This window comes from Sceloporus undulatus, chromosome 2, assembly GCF_019175285.1.
Source record: "Sceloporus undulatus isolate JIND9_A2432 ecotype Alabama chromosome 2, SceUnd_v1.1, whole genome shotgun sequence".
NCBI lineage: Eukaryota > Metazoa > Chordata > Lepidosauria > Squamata > Phrynosomatidae > Sceloporus > Sceloporus undulatus.
Genome location: NC_056523.1, coordinates 216,986,745 through 217,009,607, shown reverse-complemented (window position 1 = coordinate 217,009,607; position 22,863 = coordinate 216,986,745). Strand labels below are relative to the sequence as shown.

General features: G+C 39.1%; 1 protein-coding gene across 1 annotated transcript in view; it reads left to right on the top strand.

Annotated features, from left to right (window-relative positions):
* Positions 1-22,863, top strand: part of PAX5 (paired box 5) — a 278,811-nt gene that overhangs the window by 5,040 nt on the left and 250,908 nt on the right. Inside the window, exons 2-4 of the mRNA XM_042455822.1 lie at positions 5,128-5,293; positions 11,033-11,230; positions 22,481-22,545. Of these exons, the coding sequence (XP_042311756.1) occupies positions 5,128-5,293; positions 11,033-11,230; positions 22,481-22,545 (429 nt within the window). The remainder of the gene's footprint in view (positions 1-5,127; positions 5,294-11,032; positions 11,231-22,480; positions 22,546-22,863) is intronic.

The following is a 22,863-nucleotide window of genomic DNA, read 5'->3' as shown; positions in this document are numbered from 1 at the left end:
TTCATTTATTTTATATAATATTATATATATATATATATGGGGTGTGAGATTCCTATTTAGAGGTGAGGAAGCTGAGAGCATGAATGCCAAAGGGCTAAGATCTCCAAAACCTGAACTCCTCCAATATATATATTGGTTTTGAGATCTTAGCTCTTTGGCAATCATGCTCTCAGCTTCCTCACTTTAAAATAGGAATACTCACACCTCAAATCCAATGGATCCAGTGTTTACAAATGCCCCCCTCTTCGTGACCTTTTGTATTTTTGTATTCCCCTCCCCCCTATATTGGTAATTTTTAAAGACTGGATAACTGCCAGAAGAAATGATTCAGTCTTAACCCAGAAGAAGGGCCCTCTTTCTGTTTTATTTTAAAGCTCTGGTGGTTAAAACATCAGAGAAGGTTTTGGAGACGAATTCCGGATCAAGTTGATAACATAAGACTGATGATAAGTTTTCAGATGGGTGTTTCTCTTCTTCATTGGAGTCCTACTGGTGTCCCCCACCTAGAGTAGACCCGTGTAATTGATGGGATTTACATAAGTGTTGGCTCACCATGTAAAAGAGGCCCCTTTTCGTTGGGATCGGATTTCAATAGGATCGGAATGACAGAACAGACTGGACCAGAGAAGGACAAATAAATTTAAATTCAGGGAGCTGTCAGAAAGAAATCTCATGGACTATCCAAAGAGAAGAGACACATGAGTTTCAAAGGTCTCCTGGCTCCTTTATTATTATTATTATTATTATTATTATTATTATTAAAAGAAAAGGCGACAATCGCATCCAAACAGACTGTATTAGACATGTATTTGCTTCAAGACTGGCCACACGTTTTCTTCTTCATTAGATAGGCTTAAATCCTATTGGGAGCCCCAACTAGAGTTGACATAGGTGCAAAACACACCGCTGAAACAATCCAGTTCGAGTCCGCTTTAACTGCCCTGGCTCAATGCTAGGGAATTCTGGGGACTGTAGTTTTGGGAGACGTTTATTTAGCCTTCTCTGTCCGGTGCCACAATAAACTACAGTTCCCATGATTCCCTATCACTGAGCCAGGGCAGTTCAAGCGGTCTCAAACTGGATTATTTCTGCAGTGTGTTTCTGGACCTTAGTACGCAATGGGATTTATAGAGGTATTGACTCACCAAGTGAAAGAGACCCATTCTCCTTGGAAGTACTAATAGGAACCAGGCAATAGTTGCTTACTCTTTCCCTCTCTACACTTTCCTGTGGATGCAAGGATTGAAAACATTTCCCTCTACAGAGAGAATAAGCTTCCAGAAAGGCTGATCGTTTTTATTTGTATGTCTATGTACATATACATATACATATACATATACATATATACATATACATATGGAGTTCCAATTTTCTCTCGATCCCATTGCATTGGAGCTACTTCATATAGTAATGAGACCAGCAACGTTACCAATGGTTTATTCCCCCCCCCCATGCATTGATATATTAGGCTGCGTCCGCACTGGAGAAATAAATCCGGTTTGAGACCGCTTGAGCTGCCTTTGGTGCAGCAACAAAACGACACGTCCCAAGATTCCATAGCCTTGAGCCCTGGCAGTTCAAGTGGTCTCAAACCGGGTTATTTCCCCAGTGCGGAAACATCACAAACAACAGCCTGTTTCTCCTCCTTCGGTGAAACGGTCCGACTTTTGTCGGAAAAGAGAGAGTTGAGCAAATAGCTACGATCCAGACGAAGCAGCAAACCCTCCCCTCCCACCCCCAGTTTCTGCAGGACAACTCTGCTCTTCTAGCCTTCCTAAGCCCCCTGTAAAAGTCCCTTTCCCCTCTCTGTGGGGCTGAGCATCTCTCCTTCCCCAGCCCCCGGGATAAGGCCCTTTCCCTCTTGGGATGCCAGAAGGAGCAGCATTGGTCTCCGACCTTCCTGGACCAAGTGAGGTTGGTGTCTCTCTCTCTTTCTGTGTGGGTCTCTGGCTGGTCCTTGAAGCAAGGAAGGCCAGATCTCCCCCCCCCAATATTCATCATCATCATCATCATCATCATCATCATCATCATCATCATCATCATCATCATCCCCTAAATAGTCTGTCTGATTACCTCGAAAGACATGGAGCATCATTCTCTTTCCCCTTTGAACTAGTTATATTCCCTTTCCCTCCCATCACTTTCTGCCTGGTACCAAAAGGCATGTCCACGGATGGATCATCATTTCCTTCCCATTTTGAACCAATTCCTTCCCTTTGACTCCTATGAATGTCTCCAGCTGGGAAAATGAAGGGCATAAACCCTTTAAGCCCCCTTTCATTGCCCACTAGAGACACTTATAACATTACAGAGTAAGGGGCAGAGCCAGGTCCCCAGGACAAGAGGGCACCCTTCCACCACAATAGGAGAAGGTGCTCTTTCTTGGCATTTTCTCCAGCCAACATGGGAATGGAGTGGAAAGAAACTTCTCTGGTTGGGAAGGTAAAACCAGGCTGTTGCAAAGTAAAGACTTAACCTTTCTGGGAATCTATCTGTCTGTCTATCTCTGTGTGTCCACTCATGTGTTTATAAGGAGTGTGGGTGCATGCCATTGACCTTTCCCAAAGCATTGGCTGGCTTACTCACTAGACTGGCCACTAGCCTACTCTTGCCTTCCTTGGTCTGCATTCCCATCCTCCATCTCACCCTGAAGGCATTTCTCTTCTTGGTTGGAGTGCTGCTATTGGTAGTCCCACCTAGAGCAGACCCATGTAATCCATGGGATTTACATAAATGTTGGCTCACCAAGTAAAAGCGCCATACAAATCCAAAAAGCTCTGTTTCAGGTGAGAAGAGATGCTCACTTCCAACCTCTCAGCCTCTTACAAAGATGGCATAGGGACCCACTGTTTCCTTGTGCTTTGGGCCCATGCACTTCTGGGTTGGTGAAAGCTTGTGTGTAGGATTACAGTTGTTGCTCTTCTGCACCAGGAGATCATGGGCGTTGTGGTTAGAATTAAAGAGTTCCTTAGCCTTTTAGTGTTCTTCAAACACCAAGAGGTGAGGAATTCCCCCTCTTGCTTACAAGTTATGTCTCCTTTTCCTTCTCATATCAACCAGTCTTACATATTAGTTACATTACATTAAGGACAGTCATCACCTACTGCTAGGACTTTTGTTGCCTTCCGATGGCTACAGTGGTTCCTTCTTTGCCTGGTTTTCAAGTTCAACCTGGTTTCCTATGTATTGAAGAGTCCATCAGTCTCAGCCAGGACACTGGGACTCTAGGCTACATAACTTCTAAAGGAGGGATATTTGAACAGCCAAGGGAACAGATAAATCAGACCCCTTTCTGCTTGCTGCAACAATTACTAGCTTCTTAAAAAAAATCAATAGAGATTACATATCAAGATCTAAAAGTATACCGTCTCTTTGCCTAACTTTGACTTTGCAAAGTAATTTGTTACCTGGGTTTGTTGTTACATACCTAACACAGCGAGCAACAGATTCTAGTAACACACACAACACAAAAAAACCCAAACGTGTTGGGGATGCGTAAAACAGTTGTACAATTACTCTGTTTCTTCAACACATCTCTCATTACAAACACTTCACCCACCCATCCATCCCCTGGTCCAGAAAACAGTTTACAGCTCAAAATGAAGGCAGCACTGAAACAAACAAAAAGCCCCTTGATTTTTCCAGAGCAAAACCCCTTTTAGTTCCTGCTAGTCAGCTGAAAGAAAGAAAAGTACTCTCCACAGTTAAAACAACAAGGAACTTCAGGGAGAGGCTACTCTTTGCTGATGACTCAAAGTGTCAAGTGGTTTAAGCGCTTTGATGTAAGTTTTGGGAGACATGCGCCAAGCCTGACAGCAACTTATCCATGGTAAAAGCATTGGCATTAAAGTTAAAAAATGGTTCGTATATGTAGCGGCTAATTTGATATAGAGACACTTTGGCTTGTCAGCTCCTTCTGTACAGTTCAAGCCCTGTGTGAACAGAAACGTTAGGCTCTTGCTTTTTGTTCAGCTCTTCCCAGTGATGCTGGTTGTTGCAGTTATTTGTTTTCCACATCTGTTTTAAGTGATTTACGTGATGAGCAGTTTTGAGGTTAATTATATTTTCTCAGTTCCACGGCATTAGATTTTTGTGCTCATTGGTTTTAACCAGTTGGCCACTATTCATCTAGTGGCAACTAATTCAACCCAGGCAGGTGTTTTACCTTGCTAAAGGAGAAGAGTGAAATGTACTCATATAGTAAGAACAGGGTAGCGAGTCTGACTGAGCCAGGCCTTTTAACATTTTGCAGGCCATGCAGACTAGAAAGTACTGTACTCCTCCACATTTCCACACCCATTAACCTGCCTCTCTCTATCATAACAAATGTTTGTGAAAAACGTTTCTAAGTAAATGGTGATTTTGGAAGAACAACTGAATTCTTTACCAGATCAAAGTTGTGAGATTTGGTCTTAGAATAAAGTGTTTTGCCATTGTCTTCCAGATAAATTAGGATAACCCTGATCCTCAACATGTTTACATGAATGCAAGTCCTTCCCAAAATGATCTTTATTGAATTATTATAAAATGCAAATAAAATTGACACTGAGCATACAGCCAAGTTTATTATCTAGTCTTCTTTAGACCCTTGTTGTATCTTCCTTTTAATCTTCGAGTGGTGAAGAGTGCACTTTGTAGTTGGGGGAAAAAAATATCCCTTAACTTCTCAATACTATTAGACTTTGCTATATTCCCAAAATTTTAATGGCCCTTAAAAGTTAGGGTGCTAAAGATGTGTAGTATATCTACTACATTGATGATGAGATGATTTTGGAGCTGGCCTAAAAATAACTTTTGAGAGATGGGCTCCCCCTCCTCAAACTAAAGGTCCGATTCTCATGCCACGTAATCTTGGGTAATTATTGAAGTAATTAGAGTTACACAAGTGTAAAATTGCTATCAGTGTCAAATTAGATCTCGGTAAATAACATTGTTTCTCCCCCTCTGAGCAAATAAATGATAGCCGGCATTGTCAAAATGCAGACACTCTTGTCTGGAAGTTAGTTGCTCAGTCATTGCTGAAGGGTGGAGGGAGAGCCTCTCCTAAACAGTCACAAAGATGTATTTTCTTTCTCTGCTTGTTTTTGTTTTTTGTTTTTTGTTTGTGTTTCTCCCCATATGTTTCAGGACATGGAGGAGTGAACCAGTTAGGGGGTGTTTTTGTGAACGGCCGGCCGCTCCCGGACGTAGTCCGCCAAAGGATTGTGGAACTCGCCCACCAAGGCGTCAGGCCCTGCGACATTTCCAGGCAACTACGGGTCAGCCATGGCTGCGTCAGCAAAATCCTCGGCAGGTAAAAACATACAAACACATTGATTTGATTCTCAAAGACAAAATGTTTTCAGTGCTGTTTGTCTCTTATATGAGACTGTTGCTAGGAACAGTTCTGCAAATGGCGAGGGCAGAGTTTTTGGGATAATGGGGCTCCCTGGCTGAAGCAAATCCACTGGCAAGATTTTGCCTCCTCGAATGCTTCCTAAATATGCACATTTGAAACAAATGTAAGAACCCCATGACTTTTAGTGATGTATATTATATACAGTGGCCCCTTGTTATACGCCGGGGTTTGGTTCCAAGATCCCCCGTGGATAACAAAATCTGTGGATGCTCAAGTCCCATTAAATATAATGACATAGCGAAATGGTGTCCCTTATAAAAATAGGAAAATCAAAGTTTGATACTTGAAATGTATACTTTTTTTGAACATTTTCAAACTGTGGATGCTTGAATCCGTGTATAAAATATCTGTGTATAAGAAGGGCCCACTGTACTTTCTATAGAGTTATACTGACAAATCCATAAGTGTTCTGGAATACCAAGTAAAATAAAACTATTAAATGAAAGGAAGCCTTTTGGTTTCTAACAGTGCGATTCCACTCAGGGATAAGTTCAATTCAGTTCAGTGGCACCTATTCCTAAGTGAGCCTGAGAAATATTCTGCTTTCGTAGTTACAATACTATAGTTTTTTGAGGGTTTTTTGGGCTATGTGGCCATGTTCCAGAAGAGTTTATGCCTGACGTTTCACCAGCATCTGCGACTGGCATCTTCGGAGAAACACCAGGAATAAACTCTTCTAGAACATGGCAACATAGCCCGAAAAACCCACAAAAAATTATGGATGCCGGCCATGAAAGCCTTCGACTTCACCGTTACAATAGTCATTGCACAGCTGTGCTCAAAAGAACTGGTTTAGCCATATTTAAGACCACTAACATCAATGAACGTAAGCATACTTAACTCTGACCATCGTGTTTCTTCTGATGTTTGCAAAATCCATGGAAAGAATGTTTTGTTAATGTGATGAAATTAATTTGCAAGTAGAAAATTAGGAGTGGGGCAATTATAAATGAACATATTTTTGGGGCTTTGAGTGTATCTGTCTGCAGCAGAGATGCAATAATCAATCTAGCAAGAGCAAAAAAAGCCAAACATTCCTATAAACGATGAAGAGGACAATTTCTATTACTTCAGAATATAATGCACAATTTGACTTACTTCAAAGGTATGGAATGGTTATGAGTGCATCATGTTTAGGACTACATACTACATATGTGATCACTGGAAAAAAAGCTTGCAATATTATATCCTATTAATAGTCCTAAACACAATGCACTCATAACCGTTCCATACCCTTGAAGTAAGTCAAATTGTACATTACATTCTGAAGTAATAGTATGACAACCGGCAGCCACTAGCTATTGTAAAAACAGAGTGTGTTAACCTGCTTTCCACTGTATTCACGACCGCTTTCCCTCTCATACAGAAAGGTTACGCCATAATAAGTCTATTTGTCTTTAAGGCGTCTTGGGCATCTTTCTTACCTCTCCTTGCCCTGCTCCAGAAGAATCTTTGGACAAAATCTGAATAGGCCATTTTTCGCCCCTTGGTTCTCTTTTGATCATAACTTCGAAAAGATTAAGGTTTTGCTTGGAAGTAAATCCCATTGGACACAGTAGGATTTATTCCTTAGTTAAATGCTCGTGGGATAGAACTGTTACATTTGTGCCACAAATTTAAAGAGGATATAAATATTTAAAACCTGACTGCTAGTAGTACATCTCCTGGCTTTTCAAAACTGTCCACAATGCTATTATTGTCAAGAACAGTAGCTAGTTTTGACTATAGAAAGTGTCCTTAGACGCCGTGCCATTTCATACTAATTTAGAACAGAAGCAACATGGTTAATGTTGATAAAATTACCATTTCTTTTTGTTTGGGAATCACGCTACATAAAGTTAGTTGGCTATGGATACAAACCTTACGCCATTTATATTAAAAATATAAACATATCCTCGGTGAATCTAATTGTTCTCCGTTGTGAGTTGCGTTTGTGAATCGGCTTCCTCTTCCTCTCCTGTGTGTGGTTGTGAAATCATGAGAGCCAAAAGCAGGATTGTAGACATTTGATATAATTGTATTCAATTGAATTGCTCCGGGTTTTATCCTGTTATGTGTGGAGAACAAGTTAGCCAACCTCAGTTCCTATATATCCATTTACTCTGGAGGTGGTCAGATGATTTTAATATTCTCGGCCCCAGGACTGAAATCTTGAAGTTCTAATACGTTTGGTACTTCCTAAAAGATGTAGACAGTAAAACAAACTGTCATAAATATCAATACCATTAGGGTTGTACAATTAGTAATTTCCCATACTTTATTTATGATGGCACAATTAGCCATTAGTACTTTTATATCTGGAACTGTAGCTAAATCCTGTTGTGTATTCGTACTAAGAGTCAGTTTTGTGACAACCCACCACTTTCTCTTTCCTTCCCTGTTCGCAGCCCCTCCGAAGAGTAAACTCATAAACCGCCAACGCATTTACCTATCAGAGAGAAAGCATCTAAGGACGTTACTTTTTCGGTCTGAATAGATTTGTCACTAGATGTATTTGCATTGCCACGGAGCTAAGAATTGAGTTCCAGAGCTTTGTCATTTAAGTTGTCAACAATAAATTGGAATTTCATAGCTCATTATTTTCGTAACTAATAATTACAGTTGGTAAAATGTCACTGTAATTGGAGTGCATGCTCTCTCTCTCTCTCTCTTTCTCTGTGTGTCCAAAAATATAGGAAGCAAAACATTAAAATTAAATTAAAATAAGGTAAATGTAAGAGAAATCACATAAAAACAAACTTGGTCCTAGATTTCGAGACCAGAATTGCTTAATTTGTGGTGTTCAAAGTTAAACGGTAACATCAAAGAAATAACAACTGCAAACAATTCAAACGCAAAAAACAACAACAACCCGTTAGCAAATTTGATTCTGTATGTAGTAGTTGGATACCAGGCTCCTTTAGCTATGAATGTGTAGCTGATGGCACTTGTGGAAATAGCATTCAGCAAGTCAGTGTTGGCAATGTAACATGAGTTATAGACTGAGAGCGGTTATCAATTGAGTGCCCTTGTTCTGACTCTGGGCCTGAATTGACCGTTTTCTGTTCAAGATTGGACATTGCATTCTGGGAACAGTAGTCTCCTTGGAAGTATGTTAAATTATAAATGAGGACCACTTGCTTTATGCTGGCTGTTCATAGCACAAAGAAAATGGTTAGTTGCATGCTCTGGTGCAAGTTTGGAAATATTTCTACCATTATTTTAGGAAAAATAATAAGCACATCATTTTTTTTTTTTGATTGTTCGATAATCCCAGGCCCTTGGACTCAGATCCACTTACTCTGTTGGGATATATGAGGACCGAGGATCAATTTGATATAGAATCCTGTTTACCTAAATTTTTAAAAAGATGACATTTTAACCTACTTGAAGCAATATTTAATGCTCTCCAAATCACTCAGCTCCTACCATCTTACAGAATTAGGTAGCATAGGGAACTGACCTTGACAAAGGACTATTAACCCTCAGGACCCTGGATTATATTTCAGTTTTCCATTGATTTCAATTTGTGTTGTTGGGCAAGCTGTTCTTTCTCAAACCCCCCCCCCCCACCCTTATTTTGCAATACGGTAACAACACTGGCCCATCTTAGAGCTTGTAAGAAATGCAACATAAGAAGGCATGTGACATGCACTGAAACCTCAAAAGCACTCTATAAATGCTAAGCGCTCCTGAACAACTCTTGGGTTGCCCAGCACCAAAAATGTCAGTAAACACAGTATTCCTATCAGTTATTGGAGGTCAGAGAATATAAAGAAATACGCTGAATAAAATTTCTCCTTAAAAATGAAACGTTTTAAAAACTGTGTATCACTTTGAGGGATAGGTGGGGGGGGGGGAAACTGATGAAAAAATAGTCTTAAGCAATAAAATAAATCCTCCACATACAGTGACTGGTTAGTAGTGGTGAAATACATTATTTATATGGACTTTGTTAGTCCAGTTAAGGCACGAATCTGATCCAGTTTTCATATCTGTGCTTGGAATATGATGGTGTGAACAAATTTTGTCATTTTAACTAAGCTGACTTGAAACACAGTTAACTAAGAGAGGAAATTCCTTCCATTAGGTAATTTAAATGGTCGTATGCATGCTTTTGTTATATAAGTATGCATTAAGTATTTTATTATAGTCATTTTCTATATCAGTAAACATTATAGTTAGGTTACATTCTATATAATGCAATGTGGGAACGGAGGAGCTAAGATATAACAAACCCTAGTTTCATCATTCCTATTTCTCAATATGAGGCCAATGGCAAACAATTTATTTAAAAATCCTGAATATTAGTAAACTATATTCTATTGAAATCATCAGCAAAATCCAACTTCAAGTTTAATGGTCCCAGAATCTAAGTGTCTTGTAATCGAACTAGCTTGTAAGGCCAGGACAAGAAACAGTCCAGAGAAAGAAAATACCTAGACAGAGATTTCAGAGTGTTTTTAAAAAACGAATATTACGGACACTGAAGCTGTGTCCAAAATTCAGTTGTGACCTGCTCACATGGGAAAGAAGCTATACATTTATACCATTTTAATAATACATGGATGTGTGAGTTAACTGTAAAGGAGGAAGAAAGACTGACTGCATAGGACAGTGACAGTACTTGATGGAAGGGGTTTGCTTTAGTAAAATGATGGTATATAGCAATACTGTATATACAGATAACTGGAATTTTGTTGTGTCTCTTTGTTGAACTGCTACTGGTTTGTTGCCATGCCACACATACAAATCCAGAGACTCAGTCTCTGGTATAGTTTATAATAGCTGACTCAAACGGTGAGTGCTGCTAGATATTATTCTAATGTAACCTCATTCATTGCATTGGTGCCTATGTGCAAAAATAAATTGCTCGATAGAGTCTGGTTGCAGTTTTGTAATTCCTTACAGAATTACTTTGCAATTGTAATTCCTTGCAGAAAATAATGGTCTGTAAGCACAGCTGATTGATAATCCATTGGTAAAGATACTAGTTCGAAAGCAAGGGAATAATTGGTTCTTTCTCTCCCTGCCTTGAAAATATTAGCTATTAAAATTATATATTTTTTGCATCTTGCAATTCACAATTAGAAGTGAACAAATAATGGAAAATTAATTACAACTGATACATTTGTTTTGACTGGACTTTAAAAAATATATAATATTACATTACTGCTGCAGTGAAAAGCTGTGGTGAGCCTAATTTCTTATCAATGTAAGAACCACAAAAATAAAAATAAAAATGTGTATATTCATTTTTAAAAATGATTTTTGCTACCACTGATTAATTACACACATTTTCAGTTAATTTTTAAATTCTCATTTGCCTGTTAGGCTTACATCATTTCGATTGCCTTGTTTCCACGAGGGACAGCACATATACATTATGGTGTATTAATATACAGTAGAAGATTTCGAAAAGAATTAGGGCTTCACCCGAGTGCAATTTGAAAACAACTGTATTTTAAAACGTGTTTTTGTTTCACTTCATTGGGAGTTTAGCTGAAGTCTGCGATTTATTGGGTACGTTTTTGACGTCTTGCAATTTTCTGTGAGTCTGTATGATTCTGATACGTATTGATCATGTTAAGCGAAAATGAATTTTTGTGAGCGGTTTGTAATTTTTGTTTTCCCTGTTCTGAAATTTCATCTTAGGTATTACGAGACTGGGAGCATTAAGCCTGGAGTGATTGGGGGCTCAAAACCAAAGGTTGCCACACCCAAAGTAGTAGAAAAAATTGCAGAGTACAAACGCCAAAACCCCACCATGTTTGCCTGGGAAATCAGGGACAGGCTCCTCGCTGAGCGAGTATGTGATAATGATACGGTGCCCAGCGTTAGCTCCATTAACAGGTAAGGATCTCTCGGCCAGTAAAACAGAGATGCTTGGGGGCAATGTTTACTACTATAATCTGAAAATGGAACAGAACTGTTTTTGTTAATGTGTTTTGTTCGTATGTGTAGAATACACATGTGGCCATGTCTGTGGTTTACCTTTCATACTACATTTGGTGCATGGAGTATAGGAGAAAGAGCTTTTGGATGTGGGTGGGGCTGGAGCAGTGTAAAAATGTTTAACCTTGTAGGACAATCATAGGCCTGTTACAGACTGCCAAAATAAAGCTGCTTCGGGTCTCTTTGGAAGTATGCTATTTAAATGATGCATGGGTCCTAAGAGTCCGGAGGTTGCGCCAAAGCCACACTCCATTCCTAAGCACTGGAGTGCAGCTTTGGTGCAGCTTCCGGATTCTTAGGGTGCATGCATCATTTTAACAGCATACCTCCAAAGAGACCCAAGCAGCTTTATTTTGGCAGTCTGTAACAGGCCATAGTGTATCTCCTGAAGTTTCATTGTAAGTATTTAGTAGTATTATTATTATTATTATTATTATTATTATTATTATTATACTTTATTTATATAGCGCTGTAGATTTACACAGCGCTGTACATACAGACAATAAAATCGATAAAAATGAAACCTTCCGATGGCGTACATTCTACAAAATGCATATAAAAGAATAGATAGTAATGCAAGATAGAATTAGATAAAATAAGGAGGCAACAGATTGAGAGCATCAGAGAGCGAATAAAATAAAATATCGGATAACAATAACAGTCACACAATGCCTGGGAACACTTCCCTGAACAATATAGTCTTCAACTCCATTATGAAACTGGTTAAAGATGTGATGACCCATGTTTGTGGGGGAAGGAGGTTCCAGGAGTGAGGGGCAGATTGAGAGATTGTTCTGCTTTCATACTAATACTCTGACATGTGAGTGTTCAGAACAACACTGATTAATTTGCGATCTAATGTGAAACACATTAATTTGTGATCTAATGTAAAATAGCGTCATCCTAGAATCTGGATTGAGAAACGAAGAAAGCAACCTAGGATAAGGACCAAGTGTTTATATTTCTCTAGGTAGACCTTTGATCACGATCATTTTTGCTTTACAAAATGAACCCACACAAACCATTAATGAATCTGCCTACACAAATGAGTGTGGCAGAATCTGGAGTGCAGCTTGTGTGTCCTCCAGTTAATTGACTTGTGCAATGTGTCTATTAAATCTTATGCAGGAGGATTATTAATTTTGCATACTATTTGGGGTCTTGCATACAAAGAGATCCAGGCCATGCATAATGGAAGTTCTGCAATTTGTACTTGTTGGGTACCTGAACAGTTATCCTTATGAATGTGGTGCTAGTAACTGTTCTTCCTCAAGAAGCAATAACTGACCCATTGTGTATTACTGTAGCTCGCCACATCAAAATTAAAGTACATATTTAATGGGAAAGTTGAAAAATATTTTGGCTATGATTCACATGCCATTTACTCCATGGTAATTCTATTTAAACCCACTTTGTTGCTCTGAATCGCTGTCTTTGTGAATGGGCTATGCGCGTTGTGGTAGCAAAAATGCCAGTGGTGTTTGCATTAAGAGATGCTGCGCAGTTTACATCTGGACTCACAATCTGAATCCAGCCTTGCCAATTCCACCTGCAATCTGATTCCAGAATACTCTGAGTTTTGCTGTACAATCTCACTTTACAGTTGATGTCAGGCTTAGCAGATACTATTACTGAGTGTTTTATATGTTTTGGCCCATTTTCATATAACAAAATATAAAAATGCTGAGCTGGTCGTGAAGATGCTCTTCTGTGTACTGTGCAACTTTCCTTCATATTATACTTGGAACATTTGCACCAACGTATATGATATTTTGTGATATAAACCACGTAAAAACTGTTTCCCTTGTGGCAGACCAATAGTGGCATATATTAAAAACTAATAACCCTGAAGATAGCTTCCATGAAATTTAATGTATATTTTCCAACTATTCTAAATAATGTAGAGAAAGACATGTAATAAAGAGTTGCAGAATTGTTTGTATGTTTGTTTACGATCCAAACAAATTTTGAATGGTCACTTCATATTCAGCAATTTCCTATACTTTTTAACATTGTTTTATAGGCAGGAAGGGCAGTATAAATTGATTAAACAAATACTTATTTGTATTTCTGGGTATAAAAATACGACAGCGTTTCAGTGTATTGTTAGTTGAATTGTATATGATACACTAGAAATGTACAGCTTTGTGTATTTTAATAATGAGAACAAAGTCATTTGCATCTGCATCGCATTAAATCCAATAAGATAATTTAGTTTACATGAATTCTGCAGGATGGCTGAGAGGGCCAACTGTTAACTATAGTGCCATTCAAAACATTAGCATCCGATTTCTATTTTCTAAACAGAATGAAATTACAAGCATTAATCACTAGGCTGGGATGGGGGCAATAACTATCGGTACATCTCATATTAAGAGTATTTTCGTACACATTGGTGCAGTCACATGAATTATGCTCCTAGTGCTGTAAACCTAGTGCTATGAACTGTGGGACCGTGGCCAAATAAACGTTTTCAAGGTGTCCAGCTAAATAAAGCTGTAGTACTTTAGCATACTACACGCACATTTATGAAAAACGGAGAAGGGGGAAAACAGCTTGACCTACAACCCAATTAACAGAAAGTACATGGATTTAAGCCAATTTAATCCCATTGATGTCAATATGGCAGAGATGGCAGAAGTCCAAATATTTCTGGCTTTTGGTTTGGGCTGTCTGAATTAGAGTTCCCTTGAAAAAAATATTTATATGTTATGAAGAGGCAACGAGTCCACCTTTGCAATCGGCAGTATTTATAGTACTAGTTATACTATTACAAGGTATCCATCCCGATGCTGATCACATTTGGAAAATGGAAGTAGCTAATTACAAACAACTAGTTATATGGAATCGGTCCATTTCCCCAAAATTCAGGTAGAAATGCATTACATTCTGACAGTAATTTAATGACAGGTAATACTACTTTTGTAATGTAACTGTAACTTTAAGTTACTTTTACTGTTATAGGGTGTGGCCTCACTAAATGGTGGAGGAGGAATGTGACATGGTTCTAGTGCTGTGGCTTTGTGCTCTGTTGTGGGTATTGTAGTGATGACTAAATGGATAGGAGGAGAATGTGTTTTATGCCACAAACCAACAGTATGTAGCATTCATATATATCTTTTTAAAATCAGCTGCAAAGGTACGCCTGAAAAATGGGAGAGAATTACCTCAAAACTGTGATGCTAATTCATTGCTTGTTGGGGTTTTTTTGGAACTATAAGATAATTGCTTATAAAAAGTAACTTTCTGATCATCCTTAGCTGGAAATAAGTTCAGTGAGATGTCAGTACATACTGAAATGCTGCCATTCATACCCCTGTGTCATCCATCCATATCTGTGGACCTTTTATCCATGATTTCAACCATCCATTGCTTGAAAATATTCAAAAAATATATAATTTCCAAAAAGCAAACCTTGATTTTGCTATTTTATATAAGGGACACAATTTCACTCTGCCATTGTATTGGATGGGACTTGAGCATCCATGGATTTTGGTATCCATGCGAGGGGGCTGGAACCAAACTCCAGTGTACAGCAAGGACCCACTGTATTGCATTTCAGTTGATTTTTTAACTACTGTGCTCTTAGTGACGTTATTAACTTAGGGCCCGAATAGACAGGCTAAAATAAAGCTGCTTCGGGTCACTTTGGATGTATGCTGTTTAAATACTGCATGCGTCCTAAGAGGCTGGAAGTTGCGCCAAAGCCATGTTTCAGTCCTAAGGACTGTAGCACAGCTTTGGCGCAATTTCTAGCCTCTTAAGATGCGTGTGTCATTTAAACAGCATACCTCCAAAGTGACCTGAAGTAGCTTTATTTTGGCCTGTCTGTTCTCCAGGCTGTAAAATAGTTCTACTGATGTCTTGCCCTTTGTTTTGTCTCTATTTTATGGTCAGGATTTTGTGAAACGGATAGTTCTTTTTCTCCCCCTCTTCTTCAATTTCTTGAGTAACATAAGAAAATAGATGGGTGTTGTTATTAACTGCCTTCAAGGCAACCTCGACTCATGGTGACATTGTGAATGAGACACTTCCCTATTCTCAACAGCTCTGCCCAGGTCTTGCATACTCAGGGCTGTGTCCTTCTTAAGTCTATTCATCTGGTATATCGTCTTCCTTCCTTCCTTCCTTCCTTCTGCCTTCCATCTTCCCAAGCATTATCATTTTTTCTAGTGAGTCATGCCTTCTCATGTTGTGGCTCTTGGACTCTACTTTGCGATATCAGTAGTTATATGGATGTTATTGTTTATTGTTCACTGTTTATTCTCCATAACATAAACACTGTTGTTCAGTATTCATCCAACCTTCTGATTACATCTAATGTCATAAAACAAATATACAATAACTATCTTCACTTGCTCTGACAATGTGATGAATCATGAGGATGGGAGTGTACCAGACTTGCCTCTCATTATCTACGGTTCGGTGGCTGCCCTCACACGGATAGTTACATATCTACACAAGGAGAGCTTCCCCTACACATGGATACTTTTCATACAATTGGGGACTCTGGTTTTTTTGGGGTGCTTAGTTGCGTGGACAGCATCCATCTGCTCTACATCTCAGAAGCACTATGAAATTGGAGAGGAAGTGGGCAGAGCTAGCACACTCGCTTTTTTGTGTGCTGATTGAATATATTTACATAATGAATATATTTACATCACACCTCCATCCCAAAGAGTTTACAGTCTATAGATAGGTAGTGGAGGGAAACAACAGCGAGAGAAGGCAAGTTAAAATGTCAAGCAATAAGACAACGAAGAGTGGGGAATATTTATTTATTGCACCTGTACCTATTGTTTACAATCCATACAGATAGATTCATATAGATTCGTATGGTTTTCAAATGATTGGCCATCCAGGCATTTTACAGGGTTAGACCTGCTTAATTTTAGTGGCAAAATCTCTTGGTTCTACAGGACATGAGGAGCAGGATGGGAACAGATTCAGTTACATGTACAATAGTGGTTTGAGTGTTGGACTATGACTCTGGAGACTAGGGTTCAATTCCCAACTTGGCCACAAATCCCATATGCTCTTAGCCTCAGGGGAAGGCAAACCTCCTCAGAACAGGCCTTGCCAAGAAAACCCCATGGTAGGGTCACCTTAGGGTCGTCATAATTCGAAAATGACTTGAAGGTTCACAAACAACAACAACAAATCTTAAAGTTTAATTTCAGTTCCCTCCATTCTCCTATGCAAACATATCTGGTAAATGTATCCAGTCAGATTGCATATTTACCCTGTTTCTCTGAAAATAAGGCATACCCATAAAATAAGATGTAGCAATATTTCTAAGCATTAGCACAATATAAGCCATACCCCAAAAATAAGATATAGTGATTTTCCCGGAGTGGAACGGAAGGAGACGGGAAGGGAGTGGAAAGATTGGGGCCAATGGTTCTAAAGGAAATGGAAGTAGGAAGTAGTAGTCTCAAGAAATTCAGGATGGAATTCCGGGTTTGGAGAGTTAGGATGATGTTCCAGAAGAAGATGATGTAACTATATTTGAATAAATGTAGATTGTTGTACCATACTTAATAAAAATAAGACATCCCCTGAAAATAAGCCATAGTGCGTCTTCTTGAGGAACAATAAATATAAGAGTGTCTTATTTTCAGGGAAGCATAGTGGTATCTGATGCTCTAGATACTGAGATGGAAAAGGCTATCATCTTTGTCCTTGTTAGGAACAGAATGTTGGGGTAATTGAATGCTTGGTCTTAACCTGGAAAACAGATACTGATTGTTTCTACCTGGTGATAGAAGGTTTTTCATGTAACAGAGGGAGACAGTTTCTGGTAATTCCCCCTTGCAACCCGTGTCCCCTTAAATCAGTTCCAGAGATATGAGGGACCCATCAGAACAATGTGGGAGAGGGTTCAGAGGCCTTTGTTGGGGATGAAGAATCAGAAGAGAAAAAATCCTTTTCCATTGACAGAATCATCCACTGACACTTTTCATTGTGGATGCTAACTTTCTATCATGGATGCTAACTTTCTACCAACTGAATGATAAATATGGCCTGTTACAGACTGCCAAAATAAAGCTGCTTCAGGTCTCTTTGGAGGTATGCTGTTTAAATGCTGCATGCATCCGAAGAATCCGGAAGCTGCAGCAAAGCTGCCCTCCAGTGCTTAGGAATGGAGTGTGGCTTTGGAGCAACCTCCGGACTCTTAGGACCCATGCATCATTTAAACAGCATACCTCCAAAGAGACCCCAAGCAGCTTTATTTTGGCAGTCTGTAACAGGCCCAGATTACTAAAAGAACAGAAATCAATGGAATGTATGTGTGTGGTTTCTTTTCTTTTCCTTTTAAAACTATTTGTATGTTAGGGAGAAGTAAACCACAGAAAAAAAATCAGTACAAGTTCATTACATACAGATTTTTCACAATGGCTTCCATGTGTACAGGGGAGGTTTAAGCAGATATATTGCCTACTATTCACAATGGATCAAGAGTAGTTGTGTTTTTCTACACAAACAAAATGCAGTGAGGTCAGCTTCCTCTCCTTTATCTCTACACAAACATGACAATTCCTCCTGAGGTCCTATTCACTTCAATTCCAAAATATTGCCATTCAGAAAATCATTATATAGACATTAGAAACCCACTAAAATAAATGGAACTTATTAAGTAATGTGTCTGGGATTGAAGTATGAGTAGCTAGTCATTCTTCTTTCCTTTTCAGTTCATTCCTCTAGGTCTAGTACTCACAGCAGGGTCTTGATTCTCCTCCAATAATTGATAAAACACAGTGCAGGCTCAGCTGGGCCCCTGCTTGCGTTCTTTGTCTGACTGCGGAGGAAAAAAATGTTTGCAGAATGACAAGTAAACTTGAATTCACCCTCAGTGAATAAAATGCTTTATAGCTCTGGAATGATAAGGTGCAAGTGGAGGGACACAAGATACAGACATATAGGAAGAGCGTGCGTTTCTGTTATTATATACGACACAGTTAAAGTTTACAGTTCTCGGGCAAGGGAAAATTTAATGCCCCTTGAAGGAGTAAATAATCAAATTAGGAGTTATATCTCTTTCTGAGCTCGAATAAAATTACTTTTTTGGATTACAGAATTTCTAGATCGGCATGGCTCATGGCTTCTGGGAACTATAGTAGCCCTCCCCAAAATAACTTTTTCAAGCAGTGGAATTCTCCAGAATGTGCAAAGTACTGATGAATCATAAATAAACTGCAGGACATCATGGAATTCATTGAGATGGACAAAAAAAAAAGTCATTTTCAAATTTATATGAATGCCTACTGAAATCCAATCACATTTAGGGATGGTTCACATTTTAGGTGGTAGGCCATGAACTATTTGATGAGTTTTTGAGTCTGTAGTTGTATGAAGAAAAGATCCATGTCTGTAAAAACCATGGGTTGGATCCTATAGCTAGTTCCAACAAGAGTAAATAAATGGGATTCACATAAGTATTGACTCAAGAGTTTATTAAATGAGTCTACTATAGATCAGACTACCTAGGATTCAGACTAAAGTGGGCGTTGATCCGGGAGCCAGAGGTAACTTGTGGACTGAGTACAGAGAGGGTGCTTGTCCCCCAGATTTGGAGAGGGGTGTCCCTCATGCTCGGTCTCTGTGCTGCCAGTTCAGGGAACCACAGTCAACAGTGTTTTCTCCATATTCTACTGGATGTCCCTCAGCATTCAGAGTTGTGTATTTCCTATTTCAAGCTTTGCATAATCTTAATTACTAATAGTATATCTGTGATAGCCCCCCAAACATACCATGTAATATATTAATCAGCCTACAAGAAGTAAGTGTTGAAAGAAGAAGGAGTCCAATTGTTAGAAAAAAACCTTACAACTCCAATTGGTCTAAACCATTTTGAGAATGGAGATGGAGAAAGCTATACAGTGGGCCATCCGTATCTGTGGAGTTTCAGTTCTGGACCCCTGTATGGAATGCAGAATATCTTACCCTATATTATTCACTGAAGGCAATGTAACCACATTCATGCTGAAGCGTGCATGTTCACCACACCACCATTGAATAATACGAACTGTGGCAATCCATGAATGGTTAAATTAGTAGATGAGAAGTCTGGTGGTACGGAGAGCCCATTGTATTCCTTCACACACATACTTACTGTCCTATGATCTCTGGAAGCACTGTGTTAAGAATGATTCTGTTGAAGCTGCAGAGCTCAGAGGGAAAATAGCCATGTGGAGCAAGACCTTTAAAATGGCAACCCATGGTCCCAGCAGAAGGATGGGCACCTTGTCCTTGTCACTGCAAGGTGAGAGGTCCTGCCCTACGTAGAATATGGACATTGACACTCCTGAAGGAATTCTTCATCCATCACCCTGATCCCATATACATATGGGGTCATTTGAGGAGATTTAGTAAGTGGGAAGTACATTCTCCGTATTCTTTAGCCTGTTTCTTTAGGCCTGGGCACTATTTTCTGAGCTGCTGTATGTGCAAAAACAGCTCACCAGACTAACCTGAACCCCATGTGGATGCCAGCAGCAGAAGCAGCCATCTGTCTTGTTAGCTGCTACAGCCTGATATAGATCATATGGGCTAGATTTTCAGACACACAGAAATGAAACTGATGGGAAATGAATTCACTCATTTCTAGCAAAGTGAATCCATTCTACAGAACTTGTTTCCAGTTGGCTTGTGCAAAACCTTTACCATCACACCACATTGGACCTACTCAGTCTCCTTCAGTTTCAGAAGTCATGTCAGGCAGGGCCTTGTTAGTGTTTGAATGGGGGACACCTCTCCTGAGAATGCCAGGGATTTCTTTGTAGGGCTGGGAAAGCATCTTGTTGGAAACTTTGGAGAGGCTTTGCTGCCAGCCAGAGGTGACAATGCTGGGCTAGATGGAATGCTGTATGACACAGTTTCCCATGTTGTTGCATTCCCAGTGAGAAGCCACTACGCAGAGCATCTGCAGAGCAGACTTGTAGAACTAGTGGCAGAAGCATTGCCATCTTGGATCTAATCTGAAATTTGAAATGATGGCTTCCTGTGATGTTTTGCTTTGCCTCACTCTCAGTCATACATCTATTAATATTATATGCACAGATATTGGTCATGCTGATCTATCTTGGGTAGTAATTAATTAAAGGCAGCTCCTAGCTATGGAGGAAGCTGGTCTCTGTCATTGCTCTTTCCTTGCCTTCTTCCAATCAGCTTATTCTGGATTCAGTTCCTTTTCTCTATCTCTGCACCATGTGCAACCAGATCAGTTCAAGTACCCATAGTGCAAAGACACAGAAGAATTACCCTGCCTTCTTCATGATTCTCTTCTTGGTTGCCCTTCTGACAGTCTAGAAATGTTCCCAAATCAGTGACTTGTACAGAAAAATGGGTACTGGGTTCTCCAGATGGGTGGGTAATTTTTTTTTTTGCTCTTATAAACTTTAGATGTCAACCCTTTCTGTATATGTAGGGTAGAGCTCCAATTATTTTTTAAAACAATATGATTTAGTTTCCAGAAACTGGGGGCAACAAAATCTGGGCTTTCTAATAATTGTTGAGTAGCAACATAGCAAAACTACATCTAAACATGGTAATAATTGTTCCTTTTAAAGATGGGCAAATCATGCATAGAGAGAGACAGATACAATAATTTGGCACTGCTATTTTTTGGGTTGCTCTTCTAGAATATTAAAGAAGAAAGAATTCTAAAAATGACGGGGCATTATTTTTTGTGTGAATGCTGTAACATCAAATAAACAAAACTGGATGATAACTAGGCAAAAGCTGGGATTGTGGCCAGTTACTCTGCCACAAAGGGAATAATCAGCTCAGGAGCTGCTAGCTAAAAATATATTAAAACAGGCATATATATACTGTGTGGAGAATTATGTCAATTAGTGATGTGCTATTTGAATAAAGATCATTCTGTAGCGGGCACATCAATCTTGTTCTTATTTAAATCAATGTCACGATTCCCATTCACATCACTTGGAAAATGTGTAGAGTGGGTTTCCCTGTGTTTACTGTCGTTAATCTAGCTCTCTTGAGGCTTTTCAGTTATAACAATGGCCTGTTACAGACTGCCAAAATAAAGCTGCTTGGGGTCTCTTTGGAGGTATGCTGTTTAAATGATGCATGCATCCTAAGAATCCAGAAGCTGCACCAAACCTGCACTCCAGTGCTTAAGAATGGAGTGTGGCTTTGGCACGACCTCCGGACTCTTAGGACCCATGCATCATTTAAACAGCATACCTCCAAAAAGATCCGAAGCAGCTTTATTTTGGCAGTCTGTAACAGGCCAAAATTACTTATTTTATGTTAACTTTTCTTTACACACCCACACCCACATTTAAATGTACATTTTGTTGCCTCAAGAGTAGAAACAGGATGAATTAGCAGGAGCACATAATTAAGAGTTCCCTAGCTGTGTTAGTGTAAATAAATATTTTGCAATGAGAACTGAGTTTAGATAAATATATTCATTTAAATGCAGTGCCACAGAACCTTAGTTAATGGTGATATTAATGTATAGAGCCCTTCCGCATATTTTTTGCCATGAACCAGCAGGAATGAGCAGAGAGGAAACAAAAAAAAGTAACAAGGCATTTCCTTTGTTGGTGTTTGGAGCCCATAGCTTTTTCCAATGGCCTCAGGTCACATCCTGACAATTCACCCATCACTGAATTCATGGTAGGTGATGGTTTCACTGCCAGGATTGTAGGGCTCTAAGAGCGCCAGTCATCAATAATAACCAATTTCCATATTTTGCCTCTGTCATCATAACCAAACTAATGCTTGCACTAAGTGACATATACTATGATCATGAAGCAGTTTTTAAAGTGGAAATAACTTCCTATGAATTGGGGGCACTGGTTATGGAACGGGTGTCTTGAATTTCAAATGTGCTTTTATATGGCATTTGACTTGGTCCATTTCTTCAGTGGTGGTCCAGACGTTCACATGAGACTGTGAACAATTCCAGGTGAAGTTTGTGAATGTCTTGAGATGCGCATCATGCCTCAGTTCTCATTCATGGCCAACCTCATATTTAGTCAACAATCAGTGTCATCCAGTTTTTCAGATATTCACAAATGAATTGAAACCATTTGCTATGCTTAATTGTGCTGCATGGTTAATTTGTTTTTTGTTGTTGTATACCTAACAGTAAGTAGCCATTTGTCTATTATTCAGGATTATACGGACAAAGGTACAGCAACCACCCAACCAGCAAGTCCCAGCTTCTAGTCACAGCATAGGTAAGGGAAACTTTCTTTAACATATACTTTTAAAATATATATATATATATATATAAATATTAATTCATTCTACAGAACTTTTAATCGTTCTTATGGACAGATAATTCTGCATAGAACACTCCAGCACACGTACTAATGCACCTTCTTTGTCATTCTCCAAGGGCTGAACATGGTAAATGAATTTTATAAATACTGCTAAAAGGTTTTGAATTTTACTGATTATTATGATAAATAGCTTTCACCATGAGACAGAAAATTGAAATCTAAACCAAAAAGAAGGATAAAAAAATCACCCTGCTAATGGGGGTCTATAGAATG